The 18379-nt window shown below is 43.0% G+C and overlaps 1 protein-coding gene across 2 annotated transcripts; it reads right to left on the reverse strand.

Annotated features, from left to right (window-relative positions):
• Positions 1-864: 864 nt before the first annotated feature.
• Positions 865-13591, reverse strand: LOC139174493 (uncharacterized). Of its 2 annotated transcripts, none has more exons than XM_070764904.1 (6): positions 13431-13591; positions 7868-8233; positions 6639-6989; positions 4917-5015; positions 2821-2882; positions 865-1284 (listed from the first exon to the last, which is right to left on the reverse strand). In XM_070764904.1, exons 1-5 carry the CDS (start codon positions 13480-13482, stop codon positions 2854-2856), a joined length of 897 nt encoding a protein of 298 aa, XP_070621005.1. In that variant the 5' UTR covers positions 13483-13591; the 3' UTR covers positions 865-1284; positions 2821-2853. The 2 variants fall into 2 exon arrangements, with proteins under 2 accessions (XP_070621005.1, XP_070621006.1); XM_070764905.1 differs by having other exon boundaries at positions 1212-1294; positions 13431-13575.
• Positions 13592-18379: the final 4788 nt, after the last annotated feature.

The following is an 18379-nucleotide window of genomic DNA, read 5'->3' on the forward strand; positions in this document are numbered from 1 at the left end:
CTATCTATCTATCATCTATCTATCTATCTATCTATCTATCCTATCTATCTATCTGTCATCTCTATTTATCTTTCTCATTTTTATCTCTCTCTCATTTATCTATCATCTCTATCATTTCTATCTATCTATCTATCTATCTATCTATCATTATCTCTCTCCATCTATTTATCTCTTTCTCATATCTCTCTCTCATTTATCTATCATCTCTATCATCTGTCTGTCTGTCTGTCTGTCTGTCTGTCTGTCTGTCTGTCTGTCTGTCTGTCTGTCTGTCTATCTATCTATCTATCTATCTATCTATCTTCCTATCTATCTATCTTGTTTTGGGTGTTTGTATACTCTGTCTCTCATCCGGATAGGGACAGGATTGTTGCAAAAAGATAATACAGACATCCTTGACTTATAACCATAACTGAATCAAACAATAAATCTGTTCAGTGAATTTTGCTCTGTTTTACGACCTTTCTTGCCACCGTTGCTAACTGAATCACCCCAGTTGTTAAGGATGGCTTAGCGAGTCTAGTTTACCGATTGAATTTGCTTGTAAGAAGGTCGCAAACCATGACCCCGAGGCACTGCAACCCTCATCAGTTGCTAAGCTGTGATGGCTGTTGAGTGTGAAAAATATGTCACTATGTATAACTTCGATCAGTCACTAAATGAACTGTTGTAAGTCGAGGACTACCAATAGAAGGGTTAAAACAGGGAGGTGTTGGGGAGTTGAATTTCCAGCTGTTGTAAAATTACCTTGCAAAAGCTGCTGGGATTGTAGTTTAATAATCTCTCAAGTTCTTCCTTCCCCCCTAAAACATATGCAATCCAATACCGAAAGATTCATTTCAAAAATTCTTCACACTCGTTTAATTTAAGTGAAAAAAAGACCTTTTATTTTGATCAATGTTAGAATGTATAAAGGGAATTCATAGATATTTTTTTGGGGTGTTCTAAACTGGATAACATCACATTGACTTCCTAAAAAAAAAAAAAACCCTCAGGTACTTAATACAAAATGCTATAATATTTTGATTATGTGCCATCATTTTTTTGACTCCTAGATTTATTTATGCATTCACTGTTTTGTAGGTTACAAACATCCTCAAGGTTTAAAGCTGAGAATGACTTAGGCTTTGTTCATATAAACAGAAATAGAGTAAGAAGCTAATATACAGTTTGGGTCGAAGTTGAGCTTCAAAAGAAATCAGCATCAAATCCGAAAGCTTAATATCCGAGCACAACGCTGTTCAGCTTTACACACCCAGCCGCAGGATAACTTGTGTCTCTTCTCTGCAAATATCCGCAGAAAGATTTAGTGGGGAGAAAGCAAAACATTAGACAATTATTATTATTATTATTATTATTATTATTATTATTATTATTATTATTATTATTATTATTATTTATTAGATTAAAACAGTTCATGACAAATCTAATAATTTACAATTTAAAATATTTAAAAAAACCATTATTTAAGCAAACATACATACAAGCATACCATACATAAATTGAATTGAATAGGTCCAGGGGAGATGTCTCAGTTCCCCCATGCCTGACGACAAAGGTGGGTTTTAAGGAGTTTACGAAAGGCAAGGAGGGTAGGGGCAGTTCTAATCTCTGGGGGGAGCTGGTTCCAGAGAGTCGAGGCCGCCACAGAGAAGGCTCTTCCCCTGGGGCCCGCCAACCGACATTGACAGGACCCGGAGAAGTGACTCTGCCATGACCGGTACGCACCCTGGAAGGCATCTTCGGAGACCTCTCGCAAGGTCTTCGTCACGGCTGATTGGATCTCTTCTATAGACCAAAAACGGGTTCCTTTCAGGGATGGGAACAAAAAGAAGTCTACTGTGGCAACATCAGGACTATGGGAGGGGGGCAGCGTTGGCACCTGGTGTTTGGCCAGAAACTCGTGGAATCGTAGCACGTTGTGGCCAGGCGTGTTTTTCATCCATAGAAGAGATCCAATCAGTTGTGACGAAGACCTTGCGAGAGGTCCCTGAAGACGCCTTCCAGGGCGCATACCAGTCATGGCAGAGTCACTGGAAAAAATGTGGGGAAGCCCAAGGACAGTACTTTGAAGAATTTTAAGTGTTTGTGCAAATCTGTTCAATAAATTACTTTTTAAAAAATAATTGCATTACTTTTGGAATGCACCCTTTATATATTAAACTCCATCCATCTGTCCATCCGTCCATCCGTATATCTATCTATCTATCTATCTATCTATCTATCTATCTATCTATCTGCTATTTTATTATTGACAAAAGTGTTTGCAATTAAAATGAACATTGTACTCAACAAGAATTTGAAATGTAACTCTAACTTCAAGTGAATAATCTCTTTGAAGAAAGGAAAGTTAATTGTTTAGCTCAGTCGGAGATCCTCAAAACTATATCCCATTATCCCAAAGAAAGACCTGTCGAGAATCATCTAATGAACTTCCATAGTTGTGCAACGAACCTTTGTCTCTCTAATCGCAATTTGGCAGTTTCGAATCTCACCAGACTCAAGGTCGACTCAGCCTTCCATCCTTCTAAGGTTGGCAAAATATGGACCCAGATTGTTGGGGGCAAGAGGCTGACTCTATAAATCACTTAGAGAGGGCTGTAAAAGCACTGCGAAGCCGGTATATAAGCCTAGGTGCTATTGCTATCTTAATCTCTACTCCATCCTAGAAGGAGATCCTGGAATTCTTAGAATGTTAACTTCAGCAGAAGAATATAAAGTTGTTTCTCTCTCTCTCTTTCTTGGTTTGCAGGCCATTCTTCAAACATTTCCCTTTCTGGGCAAAATTAGCTGAATTGTTCATTGGTCACACATACTTACCTTTTACAAAGAAAGGAATTGCTTCCAGATTCATCATTTAGCAAAGGATGGTGACAACATGCCTACAGGGGGGAAAAATGCAATTACTATTCCAGGTGAGATGTTCCTTTTCTTTCCCCCTTTGTTTTCAAGTTGCCCAAGATCATTTTAGCATCGGAAAAAACTGAGGATGACTGTTGTTCTAAACGAAAGCAAAAGAAGGGTGAAGAAACTCACACTTCTCATCTTGATGCTGCCTGGGAAACCTTTTTTGGGAACTCTGTTTCCCCCCCCCATGTTAAGAAACAAAGGAAGGGAGAGAAGGAGGAGAGAAAAGAGTGGGGAAAAAGAAGTGTATTGGTGGTTATTGAAACGGGTGTCCAAGTGCCGCCTCTATGTTGGTTGAGGCAGGCAGGGTTCCCTTGGGTCCCATTTGTTGGGGGTCAAGGAAAAGGGAGGGTCTTGCCTTCTCTTTCTGCTCAAGATCCCCATGGACAATTGGTGGGCCACTGTGGGACACAGAATGCTGGACTCGATGGGCTTTGGCCCGATTCAGCCTGGCTCTTCTTATGTTCTTATGATAGATAGACAGACAGATATGGGTGGAGAGACAGACAGATAGACAAGTGACAGATAGAGATGGATTGATGGTGTATGAATGGATGGATGGGTGGATGGATGGGTGGATGGATGTAGAGATAGATGATAGATAGATAGGTTATTAAAACAGATGTCCAAGTGCTGCCTCTATGTTGGTTGAGACAGGCAGGATTCCCTTGGGTACCATTTATATACCTGGAAAGGGAGGGCTTTGCCTTCTCTTTCTGCTCAAAATCCCCATGGATAATTGGGGGGCCACTGTGGGACACAGAATGCTGGACTCGACAGGCTTTGGCCCGGTTCAGCCTGGCTCTTATATTCTTATGTTCTTATGATAGATAGACAGACAGATATGGGTGGAGAGACAGGTGACAGATAGAGATGGATGGATGGTGTATGAATGGATGGATGGATGGATGGATAGATAGATGATAGATAGGTTATTGAAACGGATGTCCAAGTGCCGCCTCTATGTTGGTTGAGGCAGGCAGGATTCCTTTGGGTACCACTTGTTGGGGGTCAAGGGAAAGGGAAGGTTGTGCCTTCTCTTTCTGCTCAAGATCCCCATGGACAATTGGGGGGCCACTGTGGGACACAGAATGCTGGACCCGATGGGCTTTGGCCTGATTCAGCCTGGCTCCTCTGATGTTCTTAGAATCCTATGTGCTTGGTGGTTTTGTTTCACCGTTAAACCATCCTCCCAAGCATCCTCCATCTTTCCAGTGTCTTTCCTCCAACTTGGAACTGAACCCAGATGGGTATTTCTTCCAACAGATCCTTCTCTCATTTTTCTCTGGATCTCCAGGTGTCTACCCCTGACCTCACCTTACCCAATCCCACCCCACCCCAGGCAGTGGATGGAAACATAGAAACATAGAAGACTGACGGCAGAAAAAGACCTCCTGGTCCATCTAGTCTGCCCTTATACTATTTCCTGTATTTTATCTTACAATGGATATATGTTTATCCCAGGCGTGTTTCAATTCAGTCACTGTGGATTTACCAACCACGTCTGCTGGAAGTTTGTTCCAAGGATCTACTACTCTTTCAGTCAAATAATATTTTCTCATGTTGCCTTTGATCTTTCCCCCAACTAACTTCAGATTGTGTCCCCTTGTTCTTGTGTTCACTTTCCTATTAAAAACACTTCCCTCCTGAACCTTATTTAACCCTTTAACATATTTAAATGTTTCGATCATGTCCCCCCTTTTCCTTCTGTCCTCCAGACTATACTGATTGAGTTCATGAAGTCTTTCCTGATACGTTTTATGCTTAAGACCTTCCACCATTCTTGTAGCCCGTCTTTGGACCCGTTCAATTTTGTCAATATCTTTTTGTAGGTGAGGTCTCCAGAACTGGACACAGTATTATTCCAAATGGGGTCTCACCAGCGCTCTATATAAGGGGATCACAATCTCCCTCTTCCTTCTTGTTATACCTCTAGCTATGCAGCCAAGCATCCTACTTGCTTTTCCTACCGCCCGACCACACTGCTCACCCATTTTGGATCTACTTACCAAAGAGCAATGGCATGAAGGAGAGACTGCTGGTCCAGGTGAGGGATCCGAGCAAAGCCACCGCAATGATTCCTGCACTATATTTCACAGAAGCAGATCCTGAAACGACAAATCGGTGTTAGGTTAGCTTGCAGGCATGTCTGCAATTTGCCTACATCCGCCATTGAACAAGGATTTGGGTCAATGTCTATGGAGCTTCTATGTCATCCATGTTGTATTTATTTGGACCCAAAGGTGCTTTTTTGTCCAAGAGGATTTTTTGGTTTTTTTCTTTGAAGATATTTCCCTTCTCATTCAAGAAGCTTCTTCGGCTCTGACTGGATGGTGGGGAACAGAAAGATTTATAGTCTTTGGAAAAAGGGACCAAAATTCATGTCGTCCTTGTCTTACGACCGCAACTGAGCCCAAAATTTCGGCGGCTAAGTGAACCATTTGTTTAAGTGACTTTCGTCGTGTTTGACAAAGCTTTCTTGCCGTGGCTGTTAAACGAACTACTGCATTTGTTAAATTAGCAACACAGTCATTAAAACCACCATTTGTCTGAATTGGTAGAGGGTCACCTGCTGGAGAGCAAGGGACTAGAAGACTGTGAGTTAACCATCCATGTCTACAAGAATGTGGAATGCCCTCTGTGGATATGATAGGATTAAACCTACATACAAGTAGTGGGTTTCACTTATCTTTCGTGCTGGTTCTGGAATGGGAGTGTGTGCGCACAACACTTCTGCGCATGTGCTGAAGCTTCTGCACATGCACAGAGCATTTTTGCTGACCTCTGGGCGAGTGGGCGGAGCACACTCCCACCGCTGCTACCCACCCGAACCAATGCCAGTCGGTAGCAACCCTCCAGAAAAACAACAAAATTAGCGGGGTGGAGAACATGCTGCCCCCATTTACCAGTGGTCGAGTCACAACTATTTTGGGACAGAGATACCTTCCCCCTTTGGCAGCCATTCTGGGAACATTTCCATCCCACAACAAGCTCTCGGGAACGTGTCCTGCGGCTTAGAGCAGTCACCTATTCTGTATGTTGTCCCTTTCCCCCATATGCAGAGAAAATGCAAATCTAACTATTATTCGTGAGCTTTGGACAGGAAATTCTTTATGGCTACAACGTTCTATTGAACATGCTCCATTGAACTCAGTGGCAGTTATTTTTCTGCAGATGTGACTATAAGTATGAGAAGCATTTTTTTTTTTAGTGTGTTTAAAATTAGGTGGAAGGCCTTGAACTATTTGAGAATAAGTTTGCTTTAGGGCAAATGAAACTGCCGCATACATTTAAAAGTCGGCAATTGTACGGTATAACTGAGTTGTTAGGGCACTTCAAGCTAGGACCATACCACCACTAGAATATTTATCTCTGGGTTCAGTGAAGGGCTACCAAATTTTTTACTACCACTGGTGTTGTGGTTAGCTCTGGCCCAGCTCCTGCCCCAAGGACTGTGGATGTGGGGGAGACATCCACATGCTGCAGGCCTGTTTTGCCCCCCCCCCTGGTGGAATCTGCTGATGAAGGCTCCTCTGACCAAGAAGACATGAGTGACAGGGAGGAGGAGAGTGGGGCAGACAGCTCAGAAGGAGATCAATTATCTAGCTCCTCCTTGGATTCAGAACAAGAGTTAATGATACAGCCACGCATGCGGAGAGCGATGCATAGGCAACAACAACTGAGAGATTATTATCAAAGAAAATGAGGCAGAACAAAAAAACAATACATACCACTTTTTGCAACTTTCAACACCGTTTGGCTTCTATAGCACTTCGACTGCTCTCTGTTCCCTCTGGCGGAGTTTTGGTCTGAAAGCACTTCAGCATGGAACGAGTAGTCTCCAGAATTATCTTGGGTTAACTGGTTCAGTTGCAAGGAGCAATCTGGTTTGACGAACTGTTTTGGGTTCTGCTGTTTTTTGGACTCTTGTTCTGAATGTTCGAATACTATCTCCTTTCCCGATAGAGTTCTTTGCTTCCATTGGCAGAAGGCATTGGTTGGCATTCCGTTGGGAGTCAGAACAGCGTTCTGGCCAACTTTTGGATTTTGGGGATTAATATTGATACGGATTTGTTTCACATCTGCAAATCAAGTTGATTAAAAGAACACTGCATTATCTCGGGATGGAACTAGGAAAAAGGAACACAGATGTATTTGTTTCTCATACTTTTGATCTACCTTTATAAGAGCCCTGGTAGTGCAGTGCTTTTCCTAGAGAGGCCCCATGGAGGCTTCTCCCCACCTTTTCCGGCCCTGTTTCCTCCCAGGAGATTCCTAGAGAGGCCCCACGGAGGCTTCTCCCCGCCTTTTCCTACCCTGTTTCCTCCCAGGAGATTCCTAGAGAGGCCCCATAGAGGCTTCTCCCTGCCTTTTCCGGTTACAGTTTTGGAGGCTTGGGTTTGTAAGTAGAAAATGGCTCTTGAGAAGGCAAAAAAATCTTGAACACCCACTTCTTATCTTGAAAGGTTCGTAAGTAGAGGCGTTCTTAGGTAGAGGAACCACTAAATAGATAGATAGATAGATAGATAGATGGATGGATGGATGGATGGATGGATGGATGGATGGATGGATGGATAGATAGATAGATAGATAGATAGATAGATGAATAGTTAGATACGTGGATGGATGGATGGATGGATGGATGGATGGATGGATGGATGGATGGATGGATGGATGGATAGATAGATAGATAGATAGATAGATAGATAAATAGATAGATAGATAGATGAATAGTTAAATATATGGATGGATGGATGGATGGATGGATGGATGGATGGATGGATGGATGGATAGAAAAAATTAAATGAATTAAATAAATGAATTAAATAAATAAAAGAAAAGAAAAATAAATAAAAGAAAAAAAAGAAAAAAGAAATAAAAGAAATAAAAGAAATCAGATAAATAATAAATTCAATAAATTCAATACATTCAATACATAAGGTGGCTTTTGAAAACTTACCACAGAATGTCAGATTAATGGAACCAAACAAGATCTCGGGGCCTTTTGCCCCGGGCTGCTTTGAAGCAGGGTAAGTGACTTGGATTGTATACCTCCCTTTATTGGATGACTGCAAACGTTTGATACTCAAGGAACAATTCCGATGCAGCTCTACCATTTTGGGATCAACAGTCGGGGTTATTTGTGAATCGGGAAAAATGACTTGCCCCCCGGAGGGTAGCGTCCAGACGCATCGTTCAAACCCCGCCCGGACATTCTCTAGGTTCAGGAGGACACTTTCACCCTCGGAGGGGAGTTGCGGTAGAGCCCCGACAGTTAAATTTTCCTGAGCTGGCACCAGCTGTAACAAGCAGCTTAGGATGCAACCTGCAAAGAGGTAAGGGGAGGAAAAACCAAAAGACACAAAGTTATTTTATTCTAGTAGCATCTTCTGTATAGTCTGGAGGACAGAAGATTAGATTACATTAGATTAGATTAGATTTATTGGATTTATATGCCGCCCCTCTGCAGACTCGGCGCGGCTCACAACAATGGTAAACAATACATAGTAACAAATCTAATATTTAGCAATCTAAATTACAGTAGTCCCTGGCTATATCGCGGCTTCACTTCATCGCGGGTTTTCAAGAAATATTAATGAGAAAAATCATTCGCGGATCTTTGCTGGTTCGCAGGTTTCTGAGGAAGTCGATCGGCAGGTTTTTCAAAAAATATATATCTAAAATTGTAAATACTGTATTTAAATACTGTATCTAAAATAAATACTGTGTGGGAAGGGTTTATAAACACTTAAAACAATGAAAACTTACCAAACAATTACAATATAAATACTTAAATAAGTACTATCAGTCGATAAATTCCTCATCGCGGATTTCACCTATCGCGGCCGGGTCTGGAACATAACACCAGCGATAGGTGAGGTCTTACTGTACAGTTTTAGGTTAAAAGATCCGAAAGAAACCCCAATATATATAAAACAAGCACACAGTCGAATCATACACAGAAACTACATGGGCAAGGGGGAGATGTTTCTGTTGTGGTTCAGCCTGAGTCAGATGAAAGACCAGCTGCATCTCTGCTGGCTCCATGCCCGGGGGAGGATGAGAGCGGAGAGGAAAGTGACGAGGAAGAAAGGCCTGGGAGCCCTGGGGAGGGGCTCTCTCAAGCCAGTAGCTTGGAGTCTCTGGAGTCATTGGATGACGAAGCACAAGCTGTCATGAGTATGCGACAGAGATGCATAGATCAAAGGAGGAATCAATTGAAGAGATATTATCAGCGTTGAATGAGGAACACCAGGGGGTTGGGTGTGGTCCTCATTAGCAGGGAAGGGTTTATAAGGCAGGCAAACTCTTTCGGCAGCGTGGAGTGTTATCAGAGTGGAGTTGCTGTTATCTGCATTGTCTCTCAGCATTTCTGTTCCTGGCTCGTGGCCCAGCAGTCTTGAAGACCCGTGGGAGGTGTATGTCTGTTATCTCAACAGTCTCGTCTTGGCATTAAGGATCCTGTGTTTCTGTATGAACAATTGCCTTCATGTATCTATTTGGAGTTCCAGTGTTTTCCTGATTTGTAAGGACATTTTCTGTTGGCTTCTTTTCTCTTTACCATTATAAAACTGTGTTTGGATTCTACCGGTGTGTCTGGCTTATCTTTTTGGGTTGGTCATAGCTTCCGGAGTGACCCAGATAGATCAGTTTCAATTCCCCCATGCCTGACGGCAGAGGTGGGTTTTAAGGAGTTTCCGAAAGGCAAGGAGGGTGGGGGCAATCCGAATCTCAGGGGGGAGCTGGTTCCAGAGGGTCGGAGCCACCACAGAGAAGGCTCTTCCCCTGGGTCCTGCCAGACGACATTGTTTCGTCGACGGGACCCGGAGAAGGCCAACTCTGTGGGACCTAACCGGTTGCTGGGATTCGTGCGGCAGAAGGCGGTCCCGAAGGGAAAGTGGGAGAAATGATCAAAACATTTATATATGTTAAAGGGTTAAATAAGGTTCACGAGGGAAGTGTTTTCAATAGGAAAGTGAACATAAGAACAAAGGGGCACAATCGTCAACAGGAAGTGGCTAACCTAATCCTATGTAGTTTCTGCTCCGCTAATGTCACACTACATACAAAACTTTCACCAGACCAATCCTTGAATACAGCTCATCTGCCTGGAACCCACATCGCATTTCGGACATAAACACTCTAGAAAATGTCCAGAGATACTTTACTAGAAGAGCCCTCCATTCCTTCACTTGCAACAGAATACCCTACGCAACTAGACTTACAATCCTAGGTTTAGAAAGCTTAGAACTACGTCGCCTTAAACACGACCTAAGGATAGCACATAAAATCATCTGCTACAACATCCTTCCTATCAATGACTATTTCCGCTTCAACCACAACAACACACGAGCACACAACAGATCCAAACTTAAAGTAAACCCCTCTAAACTCGACTTCAGGAAATACGACTTTAGTAACCGAGTAGTTGACGCATGGAACTCACTTCCTGACTCTGTAGTATCATCACCTAACCCCCAAAACTTTACTCTTAGACTCTCCACTGTTGACCTCACCTGATTCCTAAGAGGTCAGTAAGGGGCGTGCATAAGGGCACCAGGGTGCCTTCCGTCCCCTGTCCTAACGTTTCTCTTTTACTAGTATCATGTATATAAACATGGTTAAATCTTTGCATACCACCAATATGTACTTGACAAAGCAGGTATATAAATATAAATAAATAAAATAAGGACGTTGGAGCAGATGATTTTATGGGCTAAGGTTGTGTTGAAGGCAACGTAGTTCTAAGCTTTCTAAACCTAGGATTGTGAATCTAGTTGTATAGCACGGTGTTTCCCAACCTTGGCAACTTGAAGACATTTGGACTTCAACTCCCAGAATTCCCCAGCCAGCAAATGCTGGCTGGGGAATTCTGGGAGTTGAAGTCCAGATGTCTTCAAGTTGCCAAGGTTGGGAAACACTGGTATAGCATACTCTGTTGCGAGTAGAGGAGTGGAGGGCTCTTCTTCACTCTTCTCCATGCCCCACCCTAAAGTTCTCCGTTGAAAGAAGGAAGGTCTGAGAAGGCAACTCCATACATGGATGCTCTCTTGAGTTGGGTCCAGCCCATTCTGCTAGACTTCCCCTTCTATTCTCATCTAGGAGTTTTGACATATTTTGACATAGGATTGCGTGTCAGTGTTTGAGTCAAGAGAACAAGGGATGGGCCCTCAGGTTGGGTGGAGAAGCAAACACCCAAGCCAATGGCTGTTCTGGTTTCTGGTAGAAGTTTAGTAATTACAAATAACTCTCATTAAATGCATCATTTCATGAATAAAGCAACTCCGTTTATTTCTCTGCTCTCCTGTACTTCAACACAATCCAGACATCAACCGGTCCGTTATCTCTCTCTTAGCTGCATTTCTCCTTTTCCTGCTTCACTTAGACAAGATTTATTTCCTAACTACATAGCTTTAAAAATACAGCAGCACTGACTAAATACAATACAAGATACTTTGGCTTACTTTAGCGTGGCGAAAACACATCCATATTTCCTTGCAGCAACGTTGAACCTCCACCCTTCTTCTCCACTAGCCCCCTGACGTGCCAAATATCTCACTACAATATTTAACCCATTCCTCTCCTTAATATCTTCTTCCAGACCTTTGCTCTCTACGTTTCTGAATCCTTCTGAATTTAGGGTTAACCCAGCGAGCATCTGATTCTCCCTCGCTAGATCCTGAACTCATAGCCCCATCCTGTGGCTGGCCTCCCACCTGTTCTACTACCTGTAACCCTGGGCCCTCCACTAATCCATAAACACTATCTGAATCCGAGTCCTCAATATCTTCATCATCCTCCAACTGATCAAGAGTATGTACAACAACGGGCAAGTTATTTGGAGCCATAAGCCAGCCACTCCACAAACAAACCAACCAACAGCCTGGTATTTTGGCAGTATTTGTATATATTTGTATTTGTATTTATTAGATTTGTGTGCCGCCCCTCTCTGAAGACTCGGGGAGGCTAACAACAATTAAAAAAGACAATGTGAACAAATCTAACATTAAAAATAATCTAAAAAACCCCCAATTTAAAGAACCAAGCATACCAGGTATAAATTCTATAAGCCTAGAGGGAAGGGAATATCTCAATTCCCCCGTGCCTGACGACAGAGGTGGGTTTTAAGGACCTTGCAAAAGGCAAGGAGGGTGGGGGCAACTCTGATATCTGGGGGTAGCTGGTTCCAGAGGGTCGGGGCCGCCACTGAGAAGGCTCTTCTCCTGGGTCTCCTGGTAAAAGCTACCAGGCTGGAAACCAGAAAAAAGTCATTTCTCGTCCCACTTTAGACATGAAAACCAATTGGGTGTTTTGGGGCCAATCACCAGGAGGCAGTGAGTTCTCGTCCCACCTTAGGCATTAAAGTCAATCAGGTGTCTTTGGGTTAATCACTAAGAGGCAGTAAGTTCTAGTCCCATCCATTAAAGCCAATTCATGACTTGGCTGATTTATTATTATGAGAGAAGCAACCCTAGAATTTAAGGATAAATTTCCTGACAGTTGAAACAATTAATCAGTGGAGCAATTAGCCTCCAGCAGTTGTAAATTCTCCAACACTGGAAGTTTTTAAAAAGATGTTGGATAACTATTTGTCTAAAGTGGTGCAGGGTTTCCTGCCTAAGCAGGGGGTTGGACTAGAAGACCTCCAAGGTCCCTTTCAACTCTCTCATTTTATTCTATTCTTCTCTAACTTTTTCAGAATATGAACTATTTGCCTTCCAAGGATGCTAAGAACCTGTTCCATTTTTATCCCCTTTTAGCTGTATGGAAAGATGTACCAATTTTGTCAGATGCACTAATCCGGCAAAAATCATTTTGCTGCATTAAGGCATTTACTGTGTTCAGTTCTGGAGACCTTACCTACAAAAAGATATGGATAAAATTGAAGATCTAAAGACGGGCTACAAGAATGGTGGAAGGTCTTAAACATAAAACGTATCAGGAAAGACTTCATGAACTCAATCTGTCTAGTCTGGAGAACAGAAGGGAAAGGGGGGACCTGATTGAAACATTTAAATAGGTTAAAGGGTTAAATAAGGTTCAGGAGAGAAGTGTTTTTAATAGGAAAGTGAACACAATGATAAGAGGGCACAATCTGAGGTTAGTTGGGGGAAAGATCAGAAGCAACGTGAGAAAATATTATTTGACTGAAAGAGTCGTAGATGCTTGGAACAAACTTCCAGCAGACGTGGTTGGTAAATCCACAGTAACTGAATTTAAACATGCCTGGGATAAACATATATCCATTGTAAGATAAAATACAGGAAATAGTATAAGGGCAGACTAGATGGACCAGGAGGTCTTTTTCTGCCGTCAGTCTTCTATGTTTCTATCCTAAGATAAAATACAGGAAATAGTATAAGGGCAGACTAGATGGACCAGGAGGTCTTTTCCTGCCGTCAATCTTCTATGTTTCTAAGACGTCTTTAATCAATGGGCAGCCTTTATGCACCTCCAACCAAAAGAATACTTTGATGAAAAATAGATATTATAGAATATAACATTTGCTATTTTGGACTGACCTGCAAGTAAAATAGCTGCTTGAGATCCCCGGTGGTTTCTGGAAGGCTCCATGGATTCTTAGTCCTCCGGGCAAAATCAACGGGATCTCCTGAGATCTTTCTGCTTTCGTATCCCTTGGGGTTGATGTGATAAAGATCCTCAACCTTCTGCTTTTGACAACAGAAGACGGGAAGGAAGGAAGAGCCGTTACCCAAGGGGTGTGAGTGATGCTATATTGATCACAAGAACTTCCTCTTAAATTTGGGTTGTTTTGAGCCATTACCCCACCTAAAATGACTAAGGCAGAATCGTAATATATCTGCCACCCTATTCCACCTCCAGTGGAAATGTACCAGCAATCCCCTTGTATTTATTTTATTTGTCCGTTTGTTTTGTCAAGTACATATTGGTGGTTTACAAAGCAATTGTGGTGCTGTGGATATTGCCTACCTGGACTTCAGCAAAGCCTTTGATACGGTTCCACATAAAGAGCTGATAGATAAATTAGTGAAGATTGGACTTAATCCCTGGATAGTTCAATGGATTTGCAGCTGGCTGAAGCGTAGACATCAGAGAGTTGTTGTTAACGGCGAGTATTCTGAGCAGAGTCAGGTTACAAGCGGTGTGCCACAAGGGTCTGTTCTGGGTCCTATTCTTTTTAATATGTTTGTGAGTGACATAGGGGAAGGTTTGGTAGGGAAGGTTTGCCTATTTGCCGATGACTCTAAAGTGTGCAATAGGGTTGATATTCCTGGAGGTGTCTGTAATATGGTAAATGATTTAGCTTTACTAGATAAATGGTCAAAGCAATGGAAACTGCAGTTTAATGTTTCCAAATGTAAAATAATGCACTTGGGGAAAAGGAATCCTCAATCTGAGTATTGCATTGGCAGTTCTGTGTTAGCAAATACTTCAGAAGAAAAGGATTTAGGGGTAGTGATTTCTGACAGTCTCAAAATGGGTGAACAGTGCAGTCAGGCGGTAGGGAAAGCAAGTAGGATGCTTGACTGCATAGCTAGAGGTATAACAAGCAGGAAGAGGGAGATTATGATCCTGCTATATAGAATGCTGGTGAGACCACATTTGGAATACTGTGTTCAGTTCTGGAGACCTTACCTACAAAAAGATATTGACAAAATTGAACGGGTCCAAAGACGGGCTACAAGAATGGTGGAAGGTCTTAAGCATAAAACGTATCAGGAAAGACTTAATGAACTCAATCTGTATAGTCTGGAGGACAGAAGGAAAAGGGGGGACATGATCGAAACATTTAAATATATTAAAGGGTTAAATAAGGTCCAGGAGGGAAGTGTTTTTAAAAGGAAAGTGAACACAAGAGCAAGGGGACACAATCTGAAGTTAGTTGGGGGAAAGATCAAAAGCAACAATGAGAAAATATTATTTTACTGAAAGAGTAGTAGATCCTTGGAACAAACTTCCAGCAGACGTGGTAGATAAATCCACAGTAACTGAATTTAAACATGCCTGGGATAAACATATATCCATCCTAAGATAAAATACAGAAAATAGTATAAGGGCAGACTAGATGGACCATAAGGTCTTTTTCTGCCATCAGACTTCTATGTTTCTATGTTTCTACATAATAATATTCATATACCGTTAACCCCTCGCTCCTCACAAGAGCCTACAAAACTTTTGCCCAGACCCATCTTAGACTACTGTTCATCTGTCTGGAACCCCATACCACATCGCAGACATCAACACCCTTGAAATCGTCCAAAGATATTTCACCAGAAGAGCCCTTCACTCCTCCACCTCGAAACAGAAGACCCTACGAGACTAGACTTTCAATCCTGGGGTCTAGAAAGCCTAGAACTACGGTGCCTAAAACACGATTTGAGTATTGTCCACAAGATCATATGCTGCAACGTCCTACCAGTCAATGACTACTTCAGCTTCAACCGCAACAACACAATAGCACGCAACAGATTCAAACTTCATACGAAACCGCTCCAAACTTGACTGTAAAAAATATGATTTCAACAATCGAGTTATCAAAGCGTGGAACTCATTACCGGACTCAATTGTGTCAACCCCCCAACCCCCAACACTTCTCCCTCAGACTCTCCACGATTGACCTCTCTAGGTTCCCTAAGAGGCCAGTAAGGGGCGTACATAAGTGCACTGGTGTGCCTTTCGTCCCCTGTCCCATTGTCTTGTCCTTTCTTTCACCTATCTTATATATTCTCTTTCCTTTCATATATCCTCTCCTCTAAGTTCACTTTCACCCTCTTTTATATTATCACATGTCTATCTTTCTTCCTATGTATTTGTGTATTGGACAAATGAATAAAATAAAAAAATAAAAATAAATACTTCACGGTTCATCTTTTGTGGATTCGCTATTTTGTGGGTTTTTAAAAGGGGCTTAAATCCATTAAAAAATTTAAATCCATTAAAAAATTCATAAAATTCTTCCACAGTACTACTGTACTCTATTAAAGAAGTGGTAGGATATCACATGTAGTTCCAGCTGGGAAACATTATAGAATGACTGTTTAATGCAAAGGGTGGGTTTTAAAAGTCCAAATACTCATTACATACATAAAAAAATATCTTTCCTCTACTTCACGGAAATTCGTTTTTCACGGGTGGTCTTGGAACGCATCCCCGTGAAAATGGAGACATCATTTTAACTGTTGTAAAAAGGAAACATTGGGGCAGTGGACGGAAGGCATTCTGGTGCACTTATGCACGCTCCCTTACTGACCTCTTAGGAATCTGGAGAGGGTCAACAGTGGATAGTCTAAGGGTAAAGTTTTGGCTAAGCTATTTGGGGCCATTAGCCAGTCACTCCACAAATAAACAAACAAATAGCCTGGTATTTTTGGTGGTAAAAGCTACCAGGCTGGAAACCAGGAAACAGTCAATTTCTCGTCCCACCTTAGACATGGAAAACCAATTGGGTGTTTTGGGGCCAATCACCAGGAGGCGGTGAGTTTTCGGTCCCACCTTAGGCATTAAAGTCAACCAGGTGTCTAGCCTCCAGCAATTGTAAATTCTCCAACACTGAAAGTTTTTAAGAAGATGTTGGATAACCATCTGTCTGAAGTGGTGTAGGGTTTCCTGCCTAAGCAGGGGGGGTTGGACTAGAAGACCTCCAAGGTCCCTTCCAACTCTGTTGTTGTTGTTGTTATCATTAATCATCATCAAAGGAGAGAAGCAACCTGCAATGAAGGAGGAATTCTAGACACTCACCTGCTCAAGTATCCTGACCTCAACATGAATCAGTGGAACAGTTTGCCTCCAGGAATTGTGGGGGTGCCTGGCGGCAAAGATGACTTTTTTAAAGCTCTTTCGGAAGGCGAGGAGGGTGGGGGCAGTGCGAATCTCCGGCGGGAGCTGATTCCAAAAGGCTGGGGCCCCCACAAAGAAGGCTCTTACCCTTAGGTCCCGCCAGCCGACATTGTTTGGTCAACGGAAGCCCTAAGGAGACCGATTCTGTGGGACCTCACTGGTCGCTGGGGATTCGTGGTGGCAGAAGGCGGTCTCGGAGATAGTCTGGTCCTATGCCACGCGGGGTTTTATAGGTCATAACCAAAACTCTCACAGTTGTGAATCGGTCAGGAAGGTAAATAAATAAATTCCACCCCCTGGTAACAAAGCTAACCTCAGCTTTAACGATCCCCTAATACAGTTTTATCGACCTTAGCAAGATGAAAACCAGTGGACTTCCACTCCTAGGACTCTAGGAGTTGAAGTCCACCCGTCTTCAGGATGCCAAGGTTGAGAAATACTACCTTAGTAAAATGCAACCCCGTTTTCTCATCTCCTCCTCACCCTTCAGCCAGTTGCACAATTGCAACCCGAGGTCCATGGGGCAAGAAGTAGCTACAAGCTTTGCAGATGGAATTGAGCAAGGCGTTTTCTGTTAGTGAGCTGGTTGCTCCATCCACTGTCCCCTTCGTTTCAACCGCAGACCTGGTGAATGTTGGGCAAAGAAATGTCCATCAGAAGCGTTGGAAAGATGAGACCCATCTGTTGGGTCATCTTCACTAACATCTGAAGTCAGATTCCCCACCTGGTGGCCATGTTAGACGGTGGCCTTGTTGGTAGTAATTTGTGTTGAGTTGGGGCAAAGTTTAGACTGTTGGGCCAACTGGAAAAAGATGAACCATGGAGGCCTGTCAGAGCAAAACATAGTTTCCTGTCAACGTTTCTCTCTCCCTCTCCCTCTCCCTCTCCCTCTCTCTCTCTCGTTGGGTCTTCTTGAGTTGTAGAACCCAACCAGACAGTGACAGAGGTGCAGATGACGGTCTCAATTATTCCTCTCTCTCTTCCTCTCCTCCTTCTCTCTCTCTCTCCCTCTCCCCCTCCCTCCCTCTCCTTTCCTCCCTCCCTCTTCCTCCTCCTCTTCTTCTTCTCCTCTCTCTCCCTCTCCATCTCCCTCTCTCTCTCTCGTTGGGTCTTCTTGAGTTGTAGAACCCAACCAGACAGTGATAGAGGTGCAGATGACGGTCTCAATTATTCCTCTCTCTCTTCCTCTCCTCCTTCTCTCTCTCTCTCCCTCTCCCCCTCCCTCCCTCTCCTTTCCTCCCTCCCTCTTCCTCCTCCTCTTCTTCTTCTCTTCTCCCTCCCTCTCCCTCCCTCTCTCTCATTGTGTTTTGTTGGGTTGTAGAACCCAACCAGACAGTTATAGAGGTGCAAATGACGATCTCAATGATTCCTCTCTCTCTTCCTCTCCTCCTTCTCTCTCTCTCTCTCTCTCTCTCCCTGTCTCTCTCCCTCTCTCTCTCTCCCTCTCTCTCTTTTCCTCCCTCCCTCCCTCTTCCTCCTCTTCTTCTCCTCTCTCTCTCTCTCCCTCCCTCCCTCTCTCTCGTTGGGTCTTGTTGGGTTGCAGAATCAAACCAGACAGTTATAGAGGTGCAGATGACGATCTCAATTATTCCTCTATTCGACTAAATAATGTCGTTTGGCGGGACCCAGAGGAAGAGCCTTCTCTGTGGCA

Source organism: Erythrolamprus reginae, chromosome 11, assembly GCF_031021105.1.
Source record: "Erythrolamprus reginae isolate rEryReg1 chromosome 11, rEryReg1.hap1, whole genome shotgun sequence".
In the NCBI taxonomy this organism is placed as follows: Eukaryota; Metazoa; Chordata; class Lepidosauria; order Squamata; family Dipsadidae; genus Erythrolamprus; species Erythrolamprus reginae.

What these genes read in the sequence shown, in the direction of transcription:
- LOC139174493 (XM_070764904.1), bottom strand. Translation starts at nt 13,482, where the DNA reads ATGGAGCCTTCCAGAAACCACCGGGGATCTCAAGCAGCTATTTTACTT. An exon ending in AGCAGCTATTTTACTTGCAG is followed by an intron (nt 8,234 to 13,430) that starts GTCAGTCCAAAA and finishes ACCTCTTTGCAG; the next exon opens with GTTGCATCCTAAGCTGCTTG. An exon ending in CATTAATCTGACATTCTGTG is followed by an intron (nt 6,990 to 7,867) that starts GTAAGTTTTCAA and finishes CTTGATTTGCAG; the next exon opens with ATGTGAAACAAATCCGTATC.